At 41.6% G+C, this 27,863-nt stretch overlaps 3 protein-coding genes across 13 annotated transcripts in view; 2 read left to right on the top strand and 1 right to left on the bottom strand.

Annotated features, from left to right (window-relative positions):
• TACC2 (transforming acidic coiled-coil containing protein 2) overlaps positions 1-5,423 on the bottom strand; it is a 115,357-nt gene extending 109,934 nt beyond the window's left edge. Inside the window, exon 1 of one of the 2 annotated variants that reach the window (XM_090145599.1) lies at positions 4,963-5,423. The gene's annotated coding sequence lies outside the window, so the exon portion shown is untranslated. The remainder of the gene's footprint in view (positions 1-4,962) is intronic. The other variant, XM_090145600.1, reaches the window with a different exon arrangement.
• Positions 5,424-8,286: 2,863 nt separating this feature from the next.
• Positions 8,287-17,802, top strand: NSMCE4A (NSE4A component of SMC5/6 complex). Of its 2 annotated transcripts, none has more exons than XM_090145608.1 (11): positions 8,287-8,832; positions 10,713-10,793; positions 11,352-11,482; positions 13,069-13,220; positions 13,501-13,600; positions 14,534-14,624; positions 15,249-15,343; positions 15,815-15,863; positions 16,527-16,618; positions 17,140-17,228; positions 17,715-17,802. In XM_090145608.1, exons 1-10 carry the CDS (start codon positions 8,562-8,564, stop codon positions 17,218-17,220), a joined length of 1,143 nt encoding a protein of 380 aa, XP_090001734.1. In that variant the 5' UTR covers positions 8,287-8,561; the 3' UTR covers positions 17,221-17,228; positions 17,715-17,802. The 2 variants fall into 2 exon arrangements, with proteins under 2 accessions (XP_090001734.1, XP_031453234.2); XM_031597374.2 differs by having other exon boundaries at positions 8,691-8,971.
• Positions 17,803-17,857: 55 nt separating this feature from the next.
• Positions 17,858-27,863, top strand: part of ATE1 (arginyltransferase 1) — a 70,583-nt gene continuing 60,577 nt past the window's right edge. For 4 of the 9 annotated variants that reach the window (XM_090145604.1, XM_031597371.2, XM_090145607.1 and 1 more), the window contains exons 1-6: positions 17,858-17,991; positions 18,961-19,024; positions 19,902-19,964; positions 20,625-20,728; positions 21,489-21,761; positions 27,609-27,841. In XM_090145604.1, the coding sequence (XP_090001730.1) occupies positions 17,904-17,991; positions 18,961-19,024; positions 19,902-19,964; positions 20,625-20,728; positions 21,489-21,761; positions 27,609-27,841 (825 nt within the window). In that variant the 5' untranslated portion in view covers positions 17,858-17,903. The other 5 variants (XM_090145603.1, XM_031597367.2, XM_090145606.1 and 2 more) reach the window with 4 other exon arrangements.

The following is a 27,863-nucleotide window of genomic DNA, read 5'->3' as shown; positions in this document are numbered from 1 at the left end:
ACTGTTGTTATGTATAACTAGGTGCTGAATTTGCATTTTACATTATTAAGCCAAGATTGTAATCTTGAATGGAAAAATGGGAAGAAAATCTTCAGAAATCATCTGCAATGTTGGCTTCCTGAGTCTGGAAACAGCCTAGTTCAAGATGTCAATTCCCCATTTAATCTCAATAAGATTTTAACACCAAAATCTAATTATGCATTTCAAACATCAGCTGTAGTTATTTTGGTTTTGGTCATTACGACAGATGGAACTTGACAGATGAACAGATGAAACTTGATTCCACAGTTGGTTTCTATTTATCTGCTATTTATCTATTTGTCATTGAGCTGTTCTTTCAGCCCTGGGAAAATTAAAAAAGGTAATCAAGAGAATGGAAATAAGTAGCATTGGTCCAGCTTTCCTCCAACTGCACCTGTGATGTATGTAACCAGCTCTGTCACTTCAGTCCAGTGACTGGAGTTGTATTTGGATGTGGACTCCAAAGTGAAAATGATAATTCTCCCATCCACAACAGCTGTTTTTAATGAATCACAAAGCACTTGGAGATACCACTAAATGAATAAATAACAACACCTCTAGTCCTAGCATGAAACCATGATCATCTCTTGTACCCAAAGAGTGGATAGGAACTGTATTTTAAGTCAATGCAGTGAGCACAAAATAAGGCTCACAGCTGTTTGTCCAGTTTAAAGGTCGTATAAGGTTGGAGGATATGCAATACCACCCTCTGTAGCTAATGGGATAAACTGAACTGAGATTGTCTCTTCTTGTATCCAGATGTGATTATTCTTCTCTCGTGTGATCACACATACATATACTGGAATTCACCAAGTATGGTGAAGGAATAGCATTATTTCTGATAAGTGCAAAAGCATGTAGATTGACCCAAACCTCTTCAATCTTCAGATACGTAAGAACAGAACTTTGCCATGGAAAGATGTTATGAGACTGTAGAATGCATTAAAGCAAAAGGCTAAAGCAGTATTTCCAAAACTCTTGAAACACTGAAATAATGCTGGGCCTGAATATAATGTGCATAACAACAAAGAAATGTTAAGGCTAGTTTATTACAGTGCAAGAATGTCATCTTTAGTAAAAATATGTCAGTGCTCCATCGCCAATGCTCCTGATGCACATCACCTTTGATGAGAGCACTGAATGAAAAGCCCATCACAGAAACTGAAAAAAGACTTGAGGTAGCTCATGAATTTATACATCCCCCATCTCACTGCATCGTGCAGAGATTTTCATATGGGTTCCATAAAATTGTGCAGCACTCCAAATTTGTGGCTAAAAGCAGCTTTTTCTCATATAGAAAGTGGTTAAGTGTAATTTTCAGTTTACAGTTGGAAGTGGCATGGAAACTGTGAGTAATAGACAAGGCAACAAGTAGGCATGCAGCTTACTCCAACAGCTAGTAGCAATTACTGCAGTTTCAGTTCCATATGCTGCATATGTAGTACACACAAAGAAATATTAAAAAAAAACTCAAATCATGATAGACTAATCAAAAGCTTTTTCCATGAGGATGAAAAATAGGACAACAGCTCACACTATCCTAGGATAATAATAACAAAAGTGAAAGACAGCTATGTATAATACATCACACACATAGTGTTAGAGAATTCATAATCTGTACCAAGCAAAACCAAAACGGAGCTCATTAAAATCTAGGCATGCAAGGTCTGTAACTGCAGATTTATTAAGGTGTGCTTTAACAATTAGGATTTTGATACTTGTGAGCTGCTGCTTTGTGCTTTTCTTCTCTTTCTGCAGCAGTCTGCTTCAGGCTGCAGCAAGGAGGTGCTCATAATGCAAGAGTTTGATCATTTGTGCTCCAGGAGACCTACACCTATATATCTCTGCCTCTTTGAGAGGGTGAGTGAAAAGCTGACGTTGAATCTTCAGAGCATGAGGTGGTACTGTTTGACTGACAGCTCAACAGAGCCACAGAAAATAGGGCTAAGGAGGTTTATGTCTCCCCCCAGTTATTTTTTTGTTTGTTTGTTGTTTTCCCAGGTTTTATAGAGGAAACATATTTTGGGAATGGAAGAAAATGTCCTTAAGCTATCTTTCCTGAAGATCTGCTCAGCAAATCCTTGCCACTTGGTCTAATTTGATCACTTCAGTCAGATCTATTCTGCACACGCTGCTATTGCATTGCCTCCTTCCTAAAGATTCCTGTTTTCCTTCGTTATCACTAAAGAGATTATCTTGCCTTCTTAATCACATTTATACTGGTTTTGTTTCCTTCTAAAACACTTCTGTTGCAAATACAACAACTGCTCACAGCTAACAGAATTATTAGCATGACACCTATCTCATTGTGGTTGGATAGCTAGAAAAAGTTTTTATGCTATACACCCAGCCTGCATGAATCAAGAGAATCTTTTCTGATTACTTACATTCAGAAAAGCAGATTTCATTTAGATAAATTAAATCATTCTTACCTTTCACTCATGCAGACAGCCTTTATTGCTAGGAGTCCTGTACAGTTCCCCACAGCACACCACTGCTCTGAATACGAAGCAAACAAACACAGCCTGATCCATTTGCAAGGACTCAGAGCTGGCTGAGCCTTGGTTTGCCCAAGCACCAGGGGTGCTAGCTGGATCATATGCTTACTGTGAAACCAGAGAACTAAATGAGTCTGTCAAGTCCTAACTAGCATTTTATGACAAATTTATTTTGGCAAGAATGTATAGTGCAGTATTGTGTCAGACTTGCTGAGCCTTGTAAATTCTGTATCTGTCTTGATGGCTGATGTATTTTCACAGCAACCCATGTACAAGAGCGTCTAATGGAAAACAACACAAATTAACTCAAACTTCGTTTCACTGTGTGATCTTTAGAAGCCCGTAGTTGAAAAGGACTGTGTCAAGAAAAACTACAGTCTGTGAAGTCTTTACTCTGATGCTGGCTGTCAGCAGTGCAACTCTTCAGTCATTAATTGCGGCGGTTGAATGTAGAATCAATTGAATTTAAGCTCTTTAGTTGGGTTTAAGCTTAGATCAGAGGCACGGGACAAAAGTTCACTCTCTTCAGTTCTGGAATCGTGGGGCTTCTATATGTTTATTCCACTGACATCACAAAACACAAAAGCTGATCTGACAGTTTTCTGAGGTGACTCCACCTCCCCATCTCTCCTGAGAATGGTCAGCTGTCAGTAGGAAACCTTGCTTTCACCTTCCTCATGGGAAGATGCAGCACAACACTGATTAAAAGCTTCCCAGAACTACAGGGCAGTCATTCTCTAATACTGCCACAAAAGGTGAGAGGTGTAAGAGGATTTTAAAGAAAGCCTCAACTGACAAGAGGAATATCCTTGATATTCTTCACAAATACCATCCTCCTTCCTACCCTCCAGATGAATGGAAGCTGGAAATGAATGTAGGGAGCCCACCTCAATCTGGAGGTTGTTCTATGTTCTGAACTTCCACAGAGATGTCTCTTGCTCCCTCTGCCATCCCCATCATCTGTAACATCTCCAAACGATTGCTTCTCTTTCTATTCCTGTTCCACTCGCTCTACATCATGCAGCACAAACTAACCATCAATGTACAATTTAAGTTGATTTTTTATAAGGGAGAAATGGTCTGCAGGCACATTCTGTAAGTGTGAAGTACACTGCTGGACCTGGAGACATTTGTGTCACTTTTTTTTTTCTTTTCTTTTTGTAGGCTGACAAGCTGCCTTTGGACGGGTGTCCCTTTCACCTGTCCCACAAACCAGTGCCTAGGTGACAATTCAAGCTCAGCCAGTCACTGACAACTCGCTTTACTGATAAATGACCAAACTATCAGATAACATAGACCAGCTAAGACCTTTTTCCTGAATGAGGTTGACTTAGATTTCTTGCCACAGCCTGCTTTGGGACTGTCAAAACGTTTGCTTGATGAAAAATGCTAACTAGCTGATTTGAGAGCACGTGCAAACTAATTACTGGTCCCTAGAGCTGAGCACCCAAACCCGTCATTGTCACAGATCTCTGTTTCAAAGATAGAAAAATGCACGTAGATGTAGATGCAGATTCAGATGTGGAGGACAAGGTAAGGGAAACTAAGACAACGAGGCTTAGTTTTTCTGTCCATGGGCCCATCTGACCCCTCTGGCCAACTACCAGCCCTTCTACCAAAGCATAATGGCAATCTAAACCCTGTTTATTAGAAAAATGCAGAAATAATTGAAGTCGCTCTTGCCTTACGTGTTAGCAACATATTTCAATATAATAACACAGTGATAAAATCCTTGTTAGTCTCAAACTAATGAAGTACTATTTTAATCTTAGTTCTCTTAGCAGGAGAGGCTAGAAGTGTCTTTAGATACCTGAAGATCTATAAGAAAGAGGTTTGGGTCACCAGAGGTAACTTTCCACCTATAGGTGTGGATGATGGTCAGCTCTTGCTTAAGGACATGGTTAAACATCTGCATAGTCTTTCTAGAGAATAGCCAGCTAATTTTATCTCTGAAATTCTGCGTATGAAACACATTCTTGTCGTTACATGGCAACGTAAAATCAACAAGCAATCCTTTCTGAAACAAATCCTTAGAACTATTTCTGAAAAAAAAAAAAAAAAGAACCGTGGAAGAGTGCCATATTAAAAAACTCCGGCATTTGCAAATAGCTATTACAGTCTGTAATGTTGCAGAGTGTTTTTCAAATAGCTGTTTTAGGACATGCATGCTAATATCAGTCTGTTGGTCTTAGAAAGATACTATTAAATAGTCATCATCCTGTCGTCTACATTATAGGTTATGTGGATTGTAAAACAAGTTATACAAGAGATCATGAAACTATAGAACCTCAAAGGAACCACTGTGTTTTTTCTGGTAAGCAGAAAAGTTTCTTTTACTTTTAAGACACTCCTTTCACCTTTTAGTAATGTCTAAAGCATAATTAGCAAACTGCTTTGAGTCTAGACATTTTTAACTTTAAAGAACTAATAAAATATTACTTACCAGTTTTCCTCTAGACTAAAAATGAAAATACACCATTCAATTTACCACTGATTTTTCTAACCTTCTGCACTCCTTCTCTCCTAGCTGGTGTATGGATCCCCTTTCTCCCTGGATCACATGAAAGTGTTCTATTAATGTGAATTGGCTTATGTTTGAGAACACTATGCTGGAGAGCTATGAAGTGTAAGGAATCTGACCCAGGGATCTGCAGGGCTGTGACACATCAGTTCTTTACAGGAATTCTCAGTTGCTGGTTGAGAATAACACAAGATAGGTCCAGTACACGGCGTGCAGTCTGCTGTCATTGTTGATGTTAGTAAACCTTCTGCCTAAGTTCGGTGATACACCACTGTAACTGGAATTTTCCCCTCTGGCAGTTACTGCAGGACTGTAAGTACCAGGTGTCAGGCTGCCTCTCCACCCAACTAACTCAGTAAGTTGGGAAAACTATTCACCACTAAAACACACACAGCCACAGCAGTGGCTAGAAGTGATAGCTGCATCAAGAAAAACACTGCAAGCCAGCACTGCTCTGCATATTTCCTGAGGAATGCTTTGCTGGAGTTCAGAACAAACATTCGAGGTCTGGGATTGCTACGAGAGTACCTGGCAGAAGAAAAGTCTCCTGCCACCATTCCATTCTAAACCTCTTTGCCAGTGTTTAGTCTTCTCTCATCCACACACTTGGCAAAGAGGGAAAGCAGCCCGTCTCTTCTCACCGTGGATAAGATGGATCTCTCAGCCCACTTGCCTGAATGCAGTAGTTGAAGACAGACGCACAACTGGGTTTTCTTTTGCTCCAATGGGAGCAAGTCTGACCTATTTTACACACAATTGGAACACTACCTTTGTGATTCTTTTAGGAAAAATACATGCCACTGCAGTACAGATGACTTAACTATAAAATCCCACACCAAGGGTGGGAGAGAAAAGAAAGGAAACCCACACCAAACACCAAAATGACTTTAAGTAGAACACATCTTCTGTTCCATCATTCCTTTGAAAGATCCTCCCTTGGAATATATCATTTCAGACAGAAAAAAGTTGTTTCTTTTTTCATAGATTAAGTTACATGCCTTTAACCGCATGTAATAAAAACATAATGAATTCATTGCAACGTGTGAAGAAATGACTGAATTGTTAGCATAAAGCCAATCACAGAAGCACTTAGGTTTAACATCACTGTTTGCATAGTGTTGGCAACGTCTGAAAGGTGATAACTGCCAGAGACTGCCATAAGGAGAAGGGAATTCCTATGGATTTTCTGAAGGAGAGAGAAATTACTGCCATATCAGAAGTTCACTGTCCAAATAACTGCATACAGTTATGCACAATATTGTGGTCACAACTCCACAGAGCACTAACTGCCTTTTCGTCGTTGTTGTTGCAAAAATATGTTCTGCATTTGATTTTAATTCCTTCGTTTCTCCATTAGAAACGCACTGGCCAGACCACCAAGGCAGCAGCAGTCTGGCTATTCTCCACTCTGATGCATCATAGATGTATGTATATATTTCTTGATCCTGCTTTCAAAGTTCTGTTTTGTATTTTTTTTTTTTCTTTTTAAATAAATTGCTCTTTGAGCATAATGAGAAAGTGGAAGGCATTGGGTATTTTAGTCTGTGCCAAGCAGGATTCTCACACGTTAATGGAGCAACACTGTGTCAGTCTTTCACTTAATGAAACATTCCACATCAATGAAGAGTTCCTGATGCCAAAAAAGGTTTCATCCTGTCTGCTTTCTCCCCCTGACATCACAGCAGATTGGGTCTCACGTGTTTTGCAGAGTTCTATTAATAATTGTTCCTCTGAAAATACCTTCTTGCACTGGCACCACGTATGCTGTGATTTGATGGGCTGTAACCTAACCCACTGTGCTGGAAGGATATCTGGTGCCTGATTTCTACCTCCCATAGGATTATCTGTAAACATGGAAAGAAAAGCTCCTGCAAGAACCTCGTGTATAAATGCATAATGTATAAACGTCCATTTCTACATTAATAAAATTCTTTTTATTATTATTATTTTTTAAGTTAGCCATGCTCATTTAATGGAAGGCTCCTCACCTGTATTTGCTTGCAGAGCTGGCAGCTGAATGGCAAGTATCTCAGACATTGCATTTCTCGTGTTTTCAATTAGTCTAGCACCAGTTATGTTTATTATCTTTATTTCAGGAATAATTATCGCTGTGCATCTGGTCTTATGTTGCAATTTTGTTAGATAATAACGAATCCCTTGCTTTCTCTCTTCATCCTGAACAGCAGCACTTATTTTGGAGTGTTTAAGGGAAATGCAAGAAAGTTGATGCTTTACAACCATATGCAACATTGCTAAGCAGTGATTCCTGTCTCAGTGTAAAATGTGTCTTTTTCCATGAAAGCAAGCAGATTGCAGACCTTGACCTACCCCAAGACACACAGTTAACACCGCTGGTAATTAAGTTCTCAGCACCATAAGAAATAGCATCATTTCTCTTTATTTGATGTCAGTCTGCTTTGAGCTGCTTCCTGAAACGCAGCATCTGTCTGAGCTTCTGTGTGTCGTGAGTTATACAAAACACGTGCTGCTCAGAACGGGAATTCAATTGGAGACTGTAGCTGAGTTCCACTTGCCAGATCAGCAATGCTGGCACAGTGGCTCTGTGGCACTCTCCAGTCATGAGAAAACACACTGAGCTCGTGCTGCCTGACACTTCCACCCCTGAAACCCTGTCCTTTGGAAATGCTGTACCTTTATGCTCAGTGCTCACACATTTGGTTCCTCCAGGTGCTGAAAGTCTTTTATACAGCACAGTATTCTTGTTAGAAGCAAGTTGTTAAGCTGCACAATGCTCGCTAGGTTCTTACTGTGCTTTTTAGTGCTGAATTTTTAATGTGTTGCCTCTTTTAGAACGCTTTGCCATTTTATCGCATGTCTGAGACAAAGAGCAATCTGTGCACCCGATGAATAAAAGGCTCTGCTTGTCTGAGCAGCGAGAAAGGCCAGCCGTGGATCCCAAGCAAGCATCATCTGAAGCCCAAGGCTGATGTTTGTCTGAGGCTGGATAAACGCATTTCCTCCGCAATGCACTCAGCCTGGCCCCCGGCACTGAGCCGCGCACCGCGTCTCCCTTCACAGCTCTCAGTCCTGAGCAAAGCGGTCGCCCCACAGAGCTTCGGATCGGCATCGCGACAGCGAGAGGCGAGCAGCCCATTAAGGCAGGAGGCGAGCAGCCTTATTAACGCAAGAGGTGAAGAGGCGAGCAGCCCATCAAGGCAGGCGGTGCGCGGGCTCTCGGAATGCGGCGCAGCTGCGCCCTCTCCCGGTTCCCCGTTGTGGCGGATGGTGACGCGCGCTGCGGCGGTTTGACCAGCGAACGGGCTCAGGCCGGCCGCGAGCCCCGTCCCGCCGAGGGACAGAAGCGCGTCGGGCGGCAGCGCAGCCGCACCCCCAGTCTCGGCCCCGCAGCTCCTGGCCCCGCGCCGCGCCGCGCCGCGCCGCCCCCGGGCCGCCTCAACTCAGGGCGGGCACCGCCCCGCCGCTGCGCCGGGAGAGAGCGGCTCAGCCCCGCCCCGCCCGCTTCTCCTACGGCGGCCGCGTGGGCCCGGAAGCCGGCGGCGATGGCCGAGTCGGATGGAAGCAGCGATTCCTTCTCCCCGCGGAGTTCCGGCTCTGCCCGCAGCCGCCTCTCGCTGCCGTCCGCTTCTCGCAACGGCTCCGACTCGCAGCGCAGGCGGCGGCGGCTCTCGGGAAACCTCGGCCGCCCGCCCGCCTCCGAGAGAGGAGACGAGGAGGACGGAGAGGAGCCGGGGAGCTCCGAAGGCGGCGGCGATGAGCGCAGCAGGAGGATGATCCGCAACCAGTACCGAGAGCTCATCTGCAGCGTGCAGCGTGAGGCGGGGCCGGGGGATGGGAGCCGTGAGCCGTGAGCTATGTGCTGTGAGCCGTGAGCTATGTGCTGTGAGCCGTGAGCCAGGCCGGCAGGTGCTTCTGCCCCTCTGCTCCGTGCTGGGACGGCTCACCTGGAGCGGTGCGTCCGCATGGGCGGGAGGAGCGCGGAGCTGTTGGAGCGTGTGCGCAGCAGGGGCACGGATGGGAGCAGAGGGGTGGAACCCCTGCCTGCGAGGACGGGCTGAGCTGGGCTGTGCGCTGTGGGGATGGGCGAAACAACCCCAGGCAACCCTACGGGCTTGGGGAGGAGAAGCTGGAGAGCTGCCTGGTGGAAAGGGGCCTCGGTGTTCCGATGGACAGTCGGCTGTATATGAACCAGCAGTGTGCTAGGTGGCCAAGAAGGCCGATGGCATCCTGGCTTGGATCAGGAATGGTGTGGTGAGCAGGACTAGGGAAGTCATCCTGCCCCTGTACTTGGCACTGGTGAGATTTCACCTTGAGAACTGTGTTCAGTTTTGGGCACCTCAGTACAGAAAGGACATTGAGGTGCTGGAGCAGGGCCAAAGAAAGGCAGCAAGGCTGGCAAGGGCTTGGAGAATATCTCTTATGAGGAGAGACTGGAGGAACTGGGGCTGTTCAGTCTGGGGAAAAGAAAGCTTACCTTACTGCTCTCTTCCAAATCTAAAAGGTGATTGCAGTGAGAGTGGGGTTGGTCTCTTCTCACTGGTGACAGGATGAGGGGAAATGGCCTCAAGTTGCACCAGGGTAAGTTTAGGTTGGATATCAGGACAAGCTTCTTTACAGAAAGGGCTGTTAAGCACTGCAATGGGCTGCACAGGGAGGTGGTTGAATCACCATCCCTGGATGTGTTTAAAAACCATTTGGATGTGGTGCTCAGGGATGTGATTTAGTGGAGGGTTGTTAGACTTAGGGTAGCATGGTTAGGTCATGGTTGGATTCAATGATCTTTAAGGTCTTTTCCAACTTGAGTGATTCCATGATTGAGACTGGATATAATGAAGAAGACATTTATGATAAGGATGTTGAGGCACTGTATAGGCTGCCCAGGGAGGTGGTGGTGTTTCAGCTTTGCAGACACCCAGAATGAGGAGATGAGGCAGTGAGCACCTGATGGGGCTGTGGGTGTCCCTGTGCACTGCAGAGGGCTGGACCAGATGGCCTTTAAGGTGCCCTGCCAGCTGAAGCATTTCTATGAGCAGCTCTCCAGATAATTGTCTGTGTTTCTGCTTCTTCCACAGAGGTTTGCACTGTGTTGCTTTTCTCAGTAAGGCATTACAACTGTGGTTTAGTAAGCAGTGCCAAACTTAGTGAGGTCTAGTGCTGATTGCTTCCTGCAGGCTGAATGTATAGAGCCGTTATGAAAGAATACAGCATGGTTTATGGATGGGTCAGTCTGTGCTTAAGTAAGAAAAACAAGTGCTGTCAATGCCAGTGCACTGAGCGTGTTCCTAAAAGAATGGCAGTAAGTAAGAACTGCACATCTGAAAGCCTTGTTAAATCGTATGTATACGTATATATAAGTAACTGTGTTTGACCTGGTGAAATTCAGAAATCACCAAGCATGATTTTTTTTGCCTTTGTTTTTTATCCCTCTGTTTCCTGAAGTCCTCAGTTGAAATGGATAAGGTGAGCGGCAGAGAAACCCCAGCAGTATTTAGTGGCTGCTTTGGCACAGATATGGGTGTTTAGCTGCAGCTAAGAGGAACCTGGGAGTAAAACTCATGAAATGTATTTAATTAACACAACTTCGATAAGATGTGATGTGTGAACAGGACAGTTTTGATTAAGGTGTGTGTGAGTATGTATTGATACTTCTATATTCACATAATTTAGGATTTCATTTGTGTCCTTTCCCCTAGAAAATCGTGAGGATATGCTGAGTTCCAAAAGCAACAGGCTGACAGAAGCTTTGGAGGAAGCCAATCAACTATTCAGTGGAGGTAACAAATTCTGTAGTCCTTGTCAGAGGTGATGGATTAACAGTCAAGCGTGAGGAGACGATACTTTAACAAACAAAAAAGGGCAAGTGAATGAAGTGGACATCCAAGTACTGTATCAGAAATATTAAAACATAATGTTAAGTTAAAGAGGAATTGTTTGAATAAGGTGTTATGAGACAAAAATCTAATTACAGTAATGTTTGTTTGTGCTCAGAAATACTTTGTGCTTTATCTTGACTATGTAGGACAGAAGTAGTACCCAAAAGATATAACTGTAGATGGGTTTGTTTCACTTGAAGGGGAAAAAAACCTCAAAGGTAGAATGAAATGCATTTTTTCATTGTTACAAGGTGACATGTTCATTCTCTGTGCTTGCCCTTGTTCAGCCATCCTCTTCTTTTTCCTTTTCTGATGGAAATGTGAGTATTATGTAAGTAGTTGCATGAGAGGTCATTGCAATAAAATGGTTTACAAAGCTCCACGCTGAGGATCTCCTGTATGCTGAATGTTTTTGACAATTGTGTATTGCTAACATACAGTCTTTTTCTTCTGTAACAGTTTCCTGTGCACGAGAAGCTGCATTGGATGCCCAATTTCTTGTCTTGGCATCAAATCTGGGAAAGGAGAAAGCCAATGAGTTGCGCTCAGAGATCACAACGTTTGATTCTCTAACATTTGCAGAAGATTTGGTAAGTTCCAGACTTAGGTTTTGCCCCTTTTTTTTTTTTATAGAGTCATAAAAGAAAAGCCTGAGATTGTCAGGCAGCACCTGTAAGTTCTGATGGGACATAACCATTTTCATCTGAATTTCCTTAATTAACATTCTGGTTAGTTTTGCTAATTGCTTTAAACAGTGGATTCAGCATTTCCAGTTTGTGTAGGTGAAAATCTTAACTCTCAAATGCAGACATTTCCCTCTCCCCATTCTTGTACTGCTGCAGCTTTATCACAGTTTAGTCAGTGTTTAAGACTACCCTAAAAGCATGCACTTTCTTTGATAGACAGTGTTCTCGTTTCACACTAAGCAGTTTCTTTATTTAGTCTGCTGCTTTATGTGTTTTTGAATGTAGTCTCAAGGTTCCATGTGTATTATTCAAATGTTTTTAGAGATGTCAGTTTATCTGTTTCTGCAGTGGCCAGATGGAAGAATGGCTTCACAATACCACTGAATACCACCACTCTTTCCCCCCCCATTTTCAATTCTTTATTAAAGCTGTTTCCTGGGGAAGGATTGGGGGATGCAAGGTTGGGCCAAATAAACTGTTGTATGATATTTGAAATGATAGGTTTCCTGGAGGTATGTGGTGTTCAAGAACTGTGAGATGTAGTGAAAAATGCATTCCTGCTCCATACGTAACTTAAAGACTGTTAATTATTGGTTTTATTTACCCATAGTTATCTTTTTCATTGCATTACTAATGCTGTGTAGTGATTACTGGAAACAAAAACATTGTGTGTAAGTGGAGATCTACCATGTTAGTTCCTTACAGAAATCAGTGAGTCTTTTATCAGTGCAGCTACTGAAATAGTGGGGCTCATAATCACTATTAGTTGAAAGCTTGGCTTAAGCTTATGGGGAGTTGCTGCTGCAATCAGTGGGGTTATGGCAGGAGTCAACTCTTGTTTTGATTTCATTGACTGGATAAGCACTGCACTCCATTTTTGTTCCACTAATAATTAGAGGGCAGAAACTCATGTAACCTTTGTCTAGGAGTGATGATAATCTAAGCAATGAAAAACATAAGAGGCTATGTGTATTCTCCAGTGTCTGCTGTCATTTGCAATGTAAGAAAGAGAAGTTTGAAGGGGGAAAAATACAATTCTCTGGATCTAGTGAAGTGTTTGGAAATGCTAGATTGATTCATATTTGGAAGCTGAAGATCTCTTGAAATGAGATTTAAATTTAGGTTCCATTTTCTTAAAGTCCATCCCATGTTTTTTCCAGACAGTGGTTTGATGAACTACAGCTCATTCATTTCTATATGAAATTGATTCACTGCAAAACACTAATTTTGGATTTTGTCATCTAACGTAGATGAAAATGTCTGATGTTAAATCCTCTGTGTATATATAGCATGACTTGCCTGTGTAAGTTACAAGTCTGTGCTTTTTCTATGTTGATTGTACCTTCAGGAAAATCAAATTTCCATTGCTATACTATGACATTAAATAGTAATTTAGTAGGACAGACACTAATACAGTTTTTCACCATTGGTCTGTCTAATCATCTTTCTTGATAAGAATTCTCATTGCAGTTTTCTTTTTCCTTTTGTAGCTGACATTCATGGGTATAAATCGCACAGAAACAGAGGGAAACGATAGCGATTCTGAGAGCATGTCAGGTGGCTATTTACCTAGTAATGCCTGGTATAAGCTAGGAGAAGAAGCAGAAAAGTACTTCAGGAGAGCACCTTCTTTTCATTACATGTAAGTTTATTGCAGCACAAGCTAACAACCCTAAGTGGTGTTAATTCTGATTAATTATCTTTAATGCCCTGGGCTTGAGTAGAGTTTAATCTCAGGTCAGCCCTTAAATGGGGTCTAAGAGAGGTGCAGCCAGGCTCCATCCCTTCTGGTCACACAGCTGATTTGCCTTCACCTGTGCTCCCAGGGCTGACGGGGGTCCTTTTCCCAGGTGCTCAATCAGTGGTTCAGGCTGTGATTCAGCAGTTCCCATACACATATATGTTTTTTTTATTCTGCCTAGGTTGGGGTCTTTCAAGTCTGAATCTCCTGTACCCAGGCAGCGGATTGAGAGGCAGAGAAAGGCTCCAGGAGGGGAAGGAAAACGGGCAATGCCTGCTCAGGTTTGTGCACTGCTTTCTTTATTAATGACTTGTTATAACAGAATAATTTCAAGTGACATATAAATCTTTCTGTTATTGTTGTGTAACTCTTACCTGTATCACACTAAAAGATTCAGACTTTACTGGTATGCCTCCTAATTTGTTTTGTGTGGACTACAGCATCTCATTAACTGAGTGGAATGAAGTAGGATTTATGGACTGCTTGTTTATTTTCATTTTCCCTGCTCGTTTCTAGTTTTTGTCCAAGATTCACTTCCAAGAATGGTCTTTCAAAACATTGTATAAATATAAGAAATAATTACAGTGAGTGACTGTCGGATCTTCCAAAATCATAAAAAGACAAATGGAGCTTGTATGGCATTACTGCTGATGAAGGTGTTAAATGCCCAGTTATACCCACAGAACTGTGTCAAAATACAGCAGAGAATGCTGTTTTTTTTCTCAGTTTTCAGAGAGAAGGATGTTAATAAATGTCTTATGAAGAGTGAGAATTTCCAGCTTACTGTGATTTTGCAAGCCTTATAGTATATTTAGGAAGCATTTTTCTTAGATTCTTTAGCGTCTTTGTGAGATGTTGGTACTTCTCAAAGAGGAAGGAGGTTGAATTGATTGAATTAAAAAAAAAGTAAAAAAGATGATGAGTATTCTGTTTGCCAACCAATTCATTTGCGTGGTTGGCCATATTCCAGACTGAAATGCCTGGGACAGTAGTCATCCGAAGAGACCAAGGCAAATTAACTTCTTTGCTCTGAAAACATATCAACTGAAAGTTCACTGCTTTTACTGTACAATGGGAATTCATTCCTAAATCACTTTGTAAGTTCTCAGATGCTTGCATGAGCATCTGTAGCTGTATGTGTGATACAGAGAAAATGCTATCTGTTACATAATGAGTTCATAAAAGGTCAATTTCATATTCTTGTCTTATAACAGTTAAAAAAAATGGAGGAGTCTCATCAGGAAGCCACAGCAAAAGAAGTGGAGAGGATCTTGAGGTTGTTACAGACTCATTTTAGAAATGATCGTAAGTATGACTCAATTTAGCTTTTATAGCATCAATTTGAGACCGAGTACTTTTATCTTCCACAGTTAAGAGCTGTTAAACTACAGAAGCAAAATGAGGTGGAGTTGATACGTAGAAATGTTTATTCTGAAGGTCGTGTACTGACTATGTATGCTTTATGAAATCTGATTGGTTGAGGCTTCATTTTAGACAAAGAAAGGTTGAGGTTGAAAGGGAACTGTAGAGGTCATCTGGTCCAAGCTCCTTACTGATGTAAAGCCACTTGGAGCTGGTGCCCAGGACCGCATCCAGCTCTTGAAACAGATTCCACAACCTGTTTGATGGCAAAGTCAGTTTAAGCTGTGTCTTTATTTTTAAGAGGTAAATCAAATGCGGTGTACCTAAAAATTGGTCTGTACACACGTGTGTATATGTGGGCCAAAAGATGGAATGAAATATTCTCTGGAAACCTTTTTCTGTATGCATACAGTTGTGAAGTCAGTATTATAGCTAAGTCACTGTAAGCATTGACTTAGTTTTTAAAGTGAGTAATGCTGTTAACTTGTGTTTGTGTATTAGTTCTGCAGGTATCAGCTGTTTGTTTTTGTTGTTGTTGTTTTAACTAAACCATTTTGACATTGCCAGCTCATACCCCTATTTCCTTCTTTGATCTTGTGGTTGATCCAAACTCCTTTGCGCGCACTGTGGAAAACATCTTCCATGTGTCCTTCATAGTAAGGGTAAGGCAAGACAAGTTCTTGAAATCTTACTTGAGATGCTGGAATTGCATGGAAATCTTGATTTGTTGTTTTTGTTTTGTGTGACATTGAAATAATAGGATTTAAATATTAGAATTCCTGATTAGGTTTCCACGAACACTCTATGATATTTTGGAAATGGAATAAAACAGAAAATAGACTATTTTTGTACTGATATTTCTTGCTATTGCTGCCAGTTTCACCATGGTTAAATGTTTGCTTTTGCTCTTTTCAAACAAGAGTTCAAGCATGCATATGTTAGTATTAAAGAATTATTACATGTCAGTATTTACTGCATTCTCTTTTGTAAGCACAGTAACTAAATATATTCCTACTGCTCGCTAATTAGGATTATTAATGCATGTTCATGATGATGTAATGTTGAAATAGTGACTATTTATACATATCACTGCATTATAACATCTGAAATCTTCAATCCTACTTTGTTTTTAGGATGGTTTAGCAAGAATAAAGCTAGATGATGATAAATTGCCAGTAATAGGTATGTAAGTCTAGCTTTAAAGAACTGTTTTTATTGTCATAACATTGAAAAGTAGCAATATCTTAATGTGTTCACAAAGCTTTACAGATGTGTAGCTGAAAGAGCAAAAATTTGGGGGTAAGCAGTGAATGTAACTGAAGGCATGAAGAGATTTATAAGACTAATAGAGAAGTTTGAGACTCTTTAAATGTAGAAATATGGAAAACTTCTGTTATGGCAACTTGCACAAATTACTAGTAATAAAAGGTTATTCTGTTACCTCCGAAGTGATATTTTGCTTGATAGCATAGCAGTATGCACATACTTTTGAGGAAAAAATATATTTTCCCTTGTTTATCCAAGATGAGAAGTGCTGCAGATTTAAAACAGTTGGAAAGAAAATGGTATGAATGGGGTCTCCAGTTCCCATTCTCACAGGGTATCGATGGGATTAAGACTTAGTGAGATTTGATAAAAACACCCAGATCCATCTGGGAAGATGGAAGAAGTTAGTTTCTAAATTTTAAAGAGTTAAGACTAGAGTAGTTTCCTAGGCAGCATATAGTACAGGCTACTGTTAGATAGGAATCTAGTGGAGTACACGTTAGTGATATTGATCTTTGTGAAGCTTTTGTGTTCCTGAAGGACACTGTAAAGATAATGAAAATACAATATTTTGAACAGAGCCTGTACAGAACGTTGAAGAAAGAAATGATGACCACAGTACTCAAGCACGGAACCAAGTTGTCATTTCCCTGAGCCATGAAGAATGGAGGGTATAATGACTTAGATTCATTTTCCCTGAAGTTTGAGAATATCTCTGAGAACTGTGTTCTTATTACTCAAACGAGGATGAATGTTCATATATTACTATTACTGTTTCATTTATTACTGCATTTTAATTTTATGGATTCAAGCACAATCACAAATGTTTTTAACCCCAAGAAAATGAAGAAGTAGGATGGCAGTTTCATCTTTAACCAACAAAGCCCTGCCAGCTTAAGTGCTTTTGACTTTAATGACTTGTTTTTACTACTTTGTGAGGACTGCGTAATCACAATCTATTATTTCCCTTTGTGTGTGATATTTGCTCCTAGAGGGGAAGTACATTTTTTCTTCACTGTGTTTTTTTTTATAAAAAGTTTCTTAGCAGATAAAATCTCCTCAGAATGATCAGAACAGGCATTCAAAATAGTGCTTTAGTACGAGAAACTTCATTTACACCTGTTGATAACTGCAGCTGTATTTAAATAGTTCAGCCCTGTAACTCACTTACTTTTCTGTCATTTCTAACTAGGAAATTGTAGAAACATATGAAATAACAGAACCTATGATCAGCCCTCCTGATAGCATTGAAGATGAAATGGAGACAGCTTAATTGTTCAGGTAAATTCTCTTAGTACTAAGGATACTAAACTTAGGAGCTTAAAGATGATACTTAGGAACTAGAAGATACAGTGTGTGACGTCTTTCTGCACGTGGAGGAATTGCAGGGAAACGTGTGATATATGTAGAAGCACTACAGGCTGAGTAATTGTGTGACATCCTGGCTTTTTACATTCTTGATCTCTTCCTGGGTCGTCTAGTTGTCTATGTGGTAATTAACTGACAACTTCATGTGTGATGGTGGTTCACTTGTGGAATGTTACATTGAATTGCACTCCTGAAATGTTATGCTGTGAAGGATCACGTTGTAGTTTCTGTAGTGTTTCTTCTAACATACTGACAGCTGAGCTGGTTAACAGTAGTCTGAGAAGGGCTCAGCCTGTCTGGTTCCTCCCACATCCTTTAAACAATGGCACTGAATTACTCTATTATAATCTCTGTGGTAAGTTCTATATCTTAATACTTCTTTTTTTTTTTTCCCTCTAGGTGCCTTAAAGAAAGCTACTTAAAAATGTATTCTTCAGTTAAGATTTTATCTGTGTATATTGTAATATTAAATTTATTTTTATTCAAACATCGGGGTACTTTAAGCTGACTGCGGTGACAAAAGGCGCTCAGGGACTGGCGGTGCCGCTGAGGCGGGCGGGGCGGCGCTCCGGGTGGAGCCGGGCCGCCATGCGCCGCGCCGTGGTGGAGTACCGCGGCTGGAAGGAGGGCTACCGCTGCGGCTACTGCGCGTCGGCGCAGGGGAAAGTCTCCGCCGGTGAGCGGGGGGATGCGGGACGGGGCCGGTGCCGGGAGCCGCGCCGCTGTGGGAGCGCGGCCGCCCTCACTAAAGATGGAGGAGCTCGGCGGGGAAGCGCGGTGAAGATGGCGGGGTTGCTCCTTCCGGCGGGCTCCGCCCCGCGCCGTGCCCGCAGCAAAGATGGCGGCGGCGGCCGCTTCCGGGCGGCGCGGAGCGCGGTGTGAGGCGGCGGGCGGCGGGGAGCTACTCTGAGTCGGGGAACATGGCGGCGGCCGGCAGCTCGCCGACGATCGTCGAGTACTTCGGGGGAGAGGACGGGTACCGCTGCGGCTACTGCAAGAACGAGAGCGGCAACCTCTCCCACGGTGCGGGCCGGGCGGGCGGGGAGCGGGCCGGGCTCTGAGGGGGCCGCGGGAAGGGAGGGCCGTCCCTGCGGCTCCGTGCCCTGCGCTGGGGCACGAGAACGCCGACAGGCCGCGTCCAGCTCTTACGTGCTGGCAGTGATGCCCGGCCTCGGGACCTTCTCCTTAGACTCCTTGCTGCGAGTCAGGTCAGGTGCTGCTGTTTGGTAGCTGCCTGCAGAAGTTACAGGTTGTTGTGCCCTTCGAGTAACAGAGGGAGCCCGCTTGTTTAGGCATGGCTGTGTTTAAGAAAGCTAAAACCTCGTGTTTCCCAGGTGACTTCCTGCTTATCCTCACGGCAAGGCTGGGAGCTTAAAGCGTTTCTGTTTGGGCAGCTCAGGGTGAGCACACTCCCAGCCCCAGGGGAAGGAATGGAAGGAGAGGAAAACTTGTTGCCGTCTTTTAGTCGCTGATGAGATTCACATACAGCCATGTCCTTGAGAGACATCTGTTGGTGTCGTGTTAGCTGTCTAGTTTTATGTAACTTCTACTTCTGAGTAACTTCTACTTCTGTAGAACTTGTTACATCTTAATGTGTTAAAGGGTAGTTGTCGTTGCCAATCAAGTGTGTCACTGTTTCTTTCAGGTATGTGGGCGCATTCAATGACAGTTCAAGATTACCAGGACCTCATAGATAGAGGATGGCGAAGGTAAACATAAAGTGATACCAAAACATCACCAGCTTAGATTTGTTCTCCTTTTGCTCTCCTTTTCTAATAGAATCCCTTGACCACAGGAAATACTACTTTTCCTTTTCCCAAAGTCTGTTTTTAGGGGTATGTCGATGATAGGTATTTTGTTGTCAGTATTGGAGCTTATGCCTGCAGAGTAAGGAGCAGAAATGAAAGAGCATGTATGCAAGGGGAGTGTAGTGGAAATGTGAAGTCACAGCACCTGGTGGAAGGCAGGGCCAACCTAGGGGAGCTCAGGTGCATGCAATGTACCTGAGTGACTGGAAGGGCTGAAGCCGTGACCCACCCCTTCCCAGACCTCATTTAAGGGTTAGCAGTGGAGGTGAGGAAGGTATCTTGCTGGAGAACCCTGCCTAACTGAGGCCTTCCAAGAGCGAGCAGTCTCCTTTGTTTCTGTGTCCATGGGTGCTGTGTTTTAGCATATGCTTATTTGCTGCAGCCTGGGACTTGGCTACTCTGTGCTATCATTACGGCACTTTCCATTCTGTTACAGGGAGTTCTTGTTACATTGCTTGTAGTTAGTTCCTGGAAGTAAGTGTGGATGTTCAGGTGGGAATGTGCTGGAGAATCTAGGGTATTATTCTGATACATAGAAAGCACGCTAAATGCGACACACTTTTCTTAGTTGTGCTCTCTGGTGAACTTTCGTTAATTAAAATTTATTTATTCTAGATGGATAATACGTTAATATAATGGCAAGGAGCTGTGGAGCTTCCTTCTCTGCTTTTGATATTATTTGTGTAAGATTTTGTTGCTACTTAAACAAAAATGTTGGTTAACATTAATGTTGTAAGATAAAACAATGATGAAAAGCAGTATTTATTATTATTTTTAGGAGTGGAAAATACGTCTACAAACCTATCATGAATCAAACATGTTGTCCTCAATACACAATAAGGTAAGAGAGTTGGGTTATAGTACTTTAAGTGGTTTGACCATTTAAAGTGTGTGCAACCATTATGTTTGTTGGCTTAAACACGCAGGACTTAAGTTCATCTACTTTTCATTTTACCGAGTATGTTCCATTGAGTTTGTGCACAGGCACACTGGTAACTCTGTGATGTTGTCATTGGCTTCGTAATGTTCTTCTGTATGCAGTTTGTTCCCTTCCCTTTTGTTTTGCATTTCAGTCCAAGGCAGGAGTTCAGTGACTGCTGTTTTGTTTGATGCAGGTGAACCAGAATGCTTGTCTCTTCAAAGCTGCTTTAGTAGTCCAAATAAAAGAGACTGTCAGTGGAATAGGTATAAATGATTCTAGATATGCTTTTCTGCATATGCTAGTGGTTAGATTCAACGTAGTGTTTAGATAACTAAGTTAAAAATTCCTAGTGTGTTGGCCTCCTAGGGAGAACTTTTCTTTCTGTATGCTTCAGGTCACAGTGGTATACTTCTATGATTACTGAATGTGTGTGTATTGCATAATAATGATATAATAGAGAACAGGAGAGCGTAATTTTATCAGATCAAAAGTGTTGATAAACTATTTGGCCACTTATTTCATAGATTTCCTTATATTTTGAAGAAATATATGAAGCAGTCATAACTTTTTTTTTTTAAGATGCCAGGCACTGCGTTTTCAGACCTCCAAATCTCACAAGAAAGTTCTGAAGAAAATGTTGAAATTCATTTCTAAAGGAGATGTTTCAAAAGCAGTGAGTGAAGGTAAGAAACTCCTAGATTTGGAAAAAGCAAGACTGATGTCTGAAATGAGGATCAAGTTGCTGACCAAATGATTGAATGGCATCAGTGTGATTTGTTTTGTTTTATTTTTTTCTGCATGCAGTCCCCTTTGTTAAATGCCTGACTAGGTTATGTCTTTACAGTATTTTGAATCAAGGGCACAATGCAGTGCAGAGAACAAATTGTGGCAGCTGCCTTGGTCCACTGGAGGATATTTCATTGCTTTTTGCACGTACCAGTGTATCTTCAGTTTTATGTGTAGACACAAGCTTGCTTTGTAGCTGACACTGTAGAGAATCAGACTGTTGTTAGCTATTGTAAATGTGATAATCTGGAGATGACCAAGCAGGACAGTGGAAACGAAGGAGAAACAGGAAGAAGGATTTTCCTCCAAGTGACTGGGAGATGACACTTTGTTTATCCATCACCAAAAACAGCTACTTCCAGTTATGATGGAACCTGTCGTGTCAGTTCTGAGACATGATTTCCCTCTTCTAAGAGGACTTGAAGTGTGAAATTAGTGGAGACTGCCCAATTCTATTGGAAAAAATAAATCTCTTATTTATAAGATGATGCTAGTAAGACTGGCAAAAAGCTTTCTGTTTTCAGACTGTTCCAGATGCATCTGTTGGAAAAACAGTTGCAAAATTGGAAATAAGTTGATCTTGATGTTAACTGTGCAGGGTGTGAGTTGTGGTTACACTGAAATAAATCAACTCATGCAATTTTTAATTGCTTACAGAAGAGCCTATGGATTCCCATATAGAGGATGCAGTCTCATGTGATTTTGTACATAGAAGTGAATCTCGTGTCAGTGAGGCTGAACTGACTCCGTTAAATGAGGATCACCCAGACAGAGTGGAGAATGAAGATGAGGACAAAGGAGAAACAAAAGAAGAGGTGAATGTGAAGAAGGCAGAGTTGGCTTCTCTTCAGATACATGGAGATAAAGATGCAGCAGTCCCTGGAGAACCATCACCTTCTACTAAAACTGTTCATGCACCACCAAAGCCAGGTAGTTAGGTTTCTGGTAGTAACTGGAACATGTTTTCATTACTTGCAGGTTTTTAAAATCCTTTTTCTTTTTTATCTTGCCTAATAATTCAGGAAATTGTTGTTTCTTGTTCTATATACCCTTGCCCATTTATGAAATCATAGCATGTGTATTGATAGATGCTGCATATTACTTGTAGTTTTTCCTGGAAGTTGCATTGTTTTCCATTATGCTCAGCTTTCCAGTGTAGTTACTGAAAATACCTATATACAATTGACAGTTGTGATGTTTGAAAGCTGTGTAGATTGTGGTCATATATGTCAAGGTGATTGAATATCATCAGACATTGGGATCTATTTCCAGTTTGGATATTTTTGTGTGCAGAAAGATGCATACAGTCCAGCTTTCCCTTTCTCCTATGGGGATGCTGCAACTCAGACTTAGGTACCTTGAGGTGTGTTTGTGCTGCAAAAGTGCTAGCTGCGGGGTCAGGCTAGGGCTTAACATGGTTTCCTTGTGCAGCAGTGGGAAACTAGTTGGAGATCTAATAAGAGTAAGTATTGTTTTTACACTTCTTTGTGTCTGTAGGCTGTCTTGTTATGCAAAGTGTACACCCCATGATTATACTCCACTAACAACTTGCTTAAGGCTGTATTATGTTTTCATAGCCTGTTTGCTGCAGACCTGACTGGCACTAGAAATACACCCAGTCTAATGATGTGTGCTTTAAGGAAATTACATAGCTTTCCTGGAGGGGGAAAGAAAAGTACAGATACTGTTCTTCTGTTTCCTAGTTTCGATTTCTCATCTATTTAGCAGCTTGCCTTGTTCTTGATTTTGGATAACTGGCAATGTCATAAGCAGATATGAAACTTTAAAATTGTAGTAATTTCTACCTTTTTTTTACTGTGAACTTAGAGTTACACTTCTGTAAGGAAGTATGGTAAGTGTGTGTACTAAGTAGGGCAACCTTGAATCTTGACCATCTTAACTGTTAGCACCATGTGTCACAGCTGGTATACTGTGTGCCATGGCCCTGTCTGCACTTGCAGAGAAGTCCTTGAGGGTCATTGGATAAAAAGAAAATGCTGGGAATTTGTGTGGTAACTGTTGAGTCATGGCCTGAACCACTGATTGAGCACCTGAGGAAAGGACCTGGTCAGCCCTGGGAGCACAGGTGAAGTCAATTCAGCTGTGTGATCAGAAGGGATGAAGCCTGGCTGCACCTCTCTTAGATCCCATTTAAGGGCTGGCTGCCACTGGGGAAGGTTCTCCAGTTGGAGATCCCTCCTTTGTGTGGAGTCTTTCCTGCAAGCTTAGATCTTCAGAGATAGGTGAGCACCTTTACTTTTCCTTTGATATGCCATCCTATCTGCGCTGGTCCCTTTGCTGTTACACTCCTCTATTGCCCTTCCCCTGCCTTAATCTTTCTGACTGTGGCAGAAGTTTTGCTGCTGGGGCATTCATGCAGAGTGCTGTGGATTGCCACTCTTGCAGCTTCTTGTATGCCCTGTTCTTGTGGGATGTGGTAAGAGGTAGGTGGGTTATTGTCAGTGTAAGTCATCTCAGTAACAGCCTGAGTGGGAGAAGGAAGTGGATGCATCTTATAAATGCTTTGTGGGCCAAGGGTTGCAGGTGAGGCAGCCTCATCTTGCAGGTTACATTTTCAATTTTGCAGTTTCCAAAATGATTCAGAGACATAAAGGGTATTTTCTGGATTGCAGTTGCATGCGGACTAACAAGCATGGCTGAAATTGGTTGAAATCCTGGTGAGAAGTGGATGCTTTGTGGTTTCTGCATATGTTGGGTCATCATATTAATTCCTAATTTTCACCTATTATGTATTGTGCTGGTGTTAATGAGAGCTTCACAGTACTTCTGTTTTCAAAAGACTTTGCCTCCTCCTGTGGGTTGACTACTTTCAAAGCTGACACTTCAAAAGAATGTGAACAATCACCCATACCAACATCAGGTTTTCAGCAGCGATTTTGCACCTGAACAGAAAGGAAAGCTTGGCCAGAAAACCAGCAGTGCAACACAGAACTAATGCAATTTCCTAGGAAGCTTGCCTGGAATCTTCAAGATTCTATTTTAGTTTGACCATGTAGCTGTGCCGTGCAAATTTCCAAGCTCCTCTTGTTTTTAAAATAATCAGCTTTGAGTCATGTGAACTTCATTTTGGAAACAAACTATGTAGAAATGGACAGCAGGTGGCAGTCTTGGGTAATGAGAGCTGGTTTGGAAGGGGTTGAAAAAACAGTCTTCAGTTATGTCAGTAACACCGAGTAACTTTAAATGCTGCAAATGCAGATGAGGGAAGTTTGAAACGTTGTTTTTACTGAGTGTTTCAGAAAAAGAGGGTTAATTTTATAGAGGAGAAATATTCATTAAAAGGCAATAATAAATTCATCAGAAGTTTTTTTTTATTTTGAGTACGTGGTGTGCCAGGTCAAATTTAGTTCAAAATTTTCCAGATAGAGAGATGTTTAGTTTTCATCTTGGAAAATGTAGACTTATTCTGTAATAAGATTGTTTAATTGCATTTTTATTCTTTTATAAACAGGTCATTGTCCTATAGGAAAAAATGGGCTGTTTCTGCACAGTTTCAGATGAGAGAGGTTTGCTTATGTCTGCATGCACATCCATTGTTTTAAAAAGTTTTTCTAGCTAACTTATAGCTTATAGCAGATATGAGACATGAAACAGAGCCCAAGGCAGATGAAGTGCTGTAACGTTCTTCAGATTTATCATGAGTATTTTAAATAAACTCATCCACTGACTTGTTTATCCCTGGTCAGATCGTCTAACATGTGTAATGGTCTCAGGATATTTGTCCTTTTCTGGTGAATATTTTTGTCTGAATGAGACAAATATCCAAAGACAGTAGGTGAGAGGTAAGGATGCTCGGGTGCAATCTGCTTGTTCATCTGTAGGAAGTCTGAGGGGTGCAGAAATGGTATTAACTTTATTTCTGAAATGCTCTCAGCACTTCAGCTTTCATGGAGCCCACACAGAACAGATGGTCTGGGTGAGCCCTGAGGAGCTTGCACCAGCATTGTACTTATAAACTGTTTTCAAGAGTTTTCCATGGCTCTCACAGAGAGAGTCTTTAAATGAGAACCAGAAACATTGGTACAAATGTAACCTATAGGTTGCAAAAAGTGTTTATGTGTAGGGGTCCTGTTGTTTGTTTTAGTTTAGGTGGTGTTCTTTGTTCTTTCTGTTTTTATATGTCCATATCCAAAACAGAATCTTGATGCTGTGCACTTGAGACAGTAGTACTATGAAAGTTTTATGGATCCTGTAAGTTCTGAGCAGTTCTCGCTGCACTTCTGGTAATGGTAGCTGTATATGTTGAGATAACCATCCCTTTCCTAAGTCTCCGTGTGGCATTTACAAATCGCAGAATGTCCTGGGTTGAAAAGGACCTCAATGATCATCCAGTTCCAACCCCCTGCTGTGTGCAGGGTCACCAACCAGCAGACCAGGCTGCCCAGAGCCACATCCAGCCTGGCCTTGAATGCCTCCAGGGATGGGGCATCCACAGCCTCCTTGGGCAACCTGTTCCAGTGCCTCACCACGCTCTGGCTGAAAAACTTCCTCCTAATATCTAACCTAACCTTTCTCAGTTTAACACCATTCCCTTTTGTCCTATCACAATCCACTCTTGTAAACAGCCATTCACCCTCCTGTTTATACACTCCCTTCAAGTTCTGAAAGGCCACAAGGAGGTCTTCCTGGAGCCTTCTCCAAGCTAAATCATGATTCTCCATGGTCTGAACTGTTGGTTTGATGCAACCAAATGCAGTGTGCTTTGTCCTAGAAAGCAGTTAGCAAGATGTTAACAAATAATTTTCTCGGGCTTAAGAGTAAAATCTGCTTGCCTTAGTTCAGTTGCTATTCCTTTTATCTTGCTCTCATAAAACTGTTATCTCTGGTTTCTAACTTATGTTGTACCTCTAACTAGAGCTTGTGCTTGGGGTTCAATTAAAATAATTAATGTACATCTTGGAAAAAGGCAGGTGACCATTCTTTTCTTTAACCATCTTTGTTGTAAAATGTGCCAGGAAAAACAAAGATGATAAAGTAGAGTTTTATCCTTCAAATAGAATACTGCTTTTCAGTATTGTTGAAAACAGATATGCCCAGAGTGAGTGAAGCCATCACATTCTGTATGGTATGTGCATTAGAAAGAATAGTTTACAGCTTTACTGATGCTTGAAAATTGGTTCCAGTAGGAAGTATTTTGACAATTTCTGTGGTGTATTGGTAACAATAGATGAACCTGTGACTCTGAAGGCTGAAGTTCTATGCAGATGAAGTGAACCTAAGCACGTTGTGAGCCTTTCACCAGTTCTTTTACCATTTCCAGTCTGCTGAAGGATGCAACTGCTTGCCCTTGTCCATGGGGAAAGTTTGAAGTGGGTAGAGGACAAAAGAAAGATGTCATCTTTGGCCACAAAGTTATTGGTGAGAAGGAAAGAAAGCTCTAACTGTATTTTTCTAGGCCTTCTGGAAGAAATGATTTCCACATAGTTTGCAGCCCTCCTACAGAGTGAAGTGGGATAAGGCGTAGTTAAGTCTGCATTTGGATAATTCTTCATTTCTCATAAATATTAGCTGAGTTGGAAATATGTTGCTTTAATGCTTCAAATGAAAGCACCTCACCATTCTGGGTACATTCCCACTAAGTCTTTCAGAAGTTGCCAGTGTGTCCTTTGCAAATATATGGATTTCAGGAGCAGGCTAATAGTGTAAAATACTGCTTCAGCAGTTTGTCATAATATTTGTTACAGTTTTTATTCTGTGCAAGATATATGATTCTGTGCTTCCCTGTGTGGGCCTAGTTTGTTCCATTATTCCTTTCCTTTTGAAATCGTTAGTATTATGGATTATTTTTGGCCTCCAGCTCATTTACCACTGTATGTAAAATAAATAAAAACACAGAACCAGAGTCAATTTTATAAGAATTAACTGGATTAACTGGCTGCTAATACAACTGTGAGTGCAGCTTTCCCTCTGTATGGAACTTTCTACAGCAGCTGCAAGCATCAGGCAGGTATTCCCTGAGAATTCATGAATTCTTCCACTGTTTGCAGCAATGCAGCAGCTTCATATGGCTTTAACACAGCTTCTGGAATGAAGTATGATAGTCACTTCTCTGTGCTTCCTGGAGTGGCTGATAATGGTGTGTAAAGGTGAAAGAACTGAGTGTTGGGGAAAAAATCTTGTTTTTGTAAACTTGCAGAAATCTGGATTTATGCATTTAAAATCAGTATCAATTAAAATCATGAGATGTGGGGAAAAAATGGCAGGTTGGGAATAGGTTATTTATTTGGTGACTGTCCTTTTAGCACATTTTGTGGGTAGAATGGACCACGGGCATCTTTTTCTCCTTGATTTAAGTGGAGTATTAATTTTTTATAGTTCCTGTGCCTTTAATGCAGTAGAATAATTCTTTATGAATTTGACAGTGAGGTTTTGTGGTTATGGGTTTGGTTTTGTGCTTTTTCCTTTCAATATTTCAAGCTGATCCTGCTGCTGTTTAGATACGAGGCAGCATAATATCGTGTATTAAACTTTTTGTTGTTGTATGAAAGGGATTTAAGGACAGACTTAAGAGGAATTCTACTTATACTACTTTTTAAATATATTCCTGATTCTGGATTAGAAAGCTGCAGAGGAAAAAATCATTGCAACTTCACTTGGCACAGGGTATTATCACTAGCTGTAATGTGAAGGACTTGTTAAGTTCAGACCATGGTCTGCAACTACTGGTAGTTTTAACTGTTTCTTTTCAGTCATTGTGTGAGGGCTACTTGTTGCTTGCACAATGTGGTGTTTAATTCTTTGCTTGTTTCCTTGCAGGCAAAGGGGCTGATCAGAGCAAGCCGCCGTGTCGAAAAGCAAAGGACATACGGAAAGAAAGAAAACTGCAGAAACTCCTTCAGAACCAGAGGTGCACCCTTGAAGGCTCTCCACTTCAAGCAGAACATCAGGCTTTACTCTTGCAAAACTCGAAGTCTACAACAAACCAACCAAAAAGCATTGAAGACTTCATTTTTGTCCCTTTACCTGATGATGCACCACACAAATTGGAGGTAATGGCTCATTCACTGCTGT

This window comes from Phasianus colchicus, chromosome 8, assembly GCF_987193195.1.
Source record: "Phasianus colchicus chromosome 8, bPhaCol1.hap1.1, whole genome shotgun sequence".
Taxonomy (NCBI): Eukaryota; Metazoa; Chordata; class Aves; order Galliformes; family Phasianidae; genus Phasianus; species Phasianus colchicus.
Note: the sequence above shows the minus strand (reverse complement) of the source record. Positions and strands in the feature narration are given on the sequence as shown.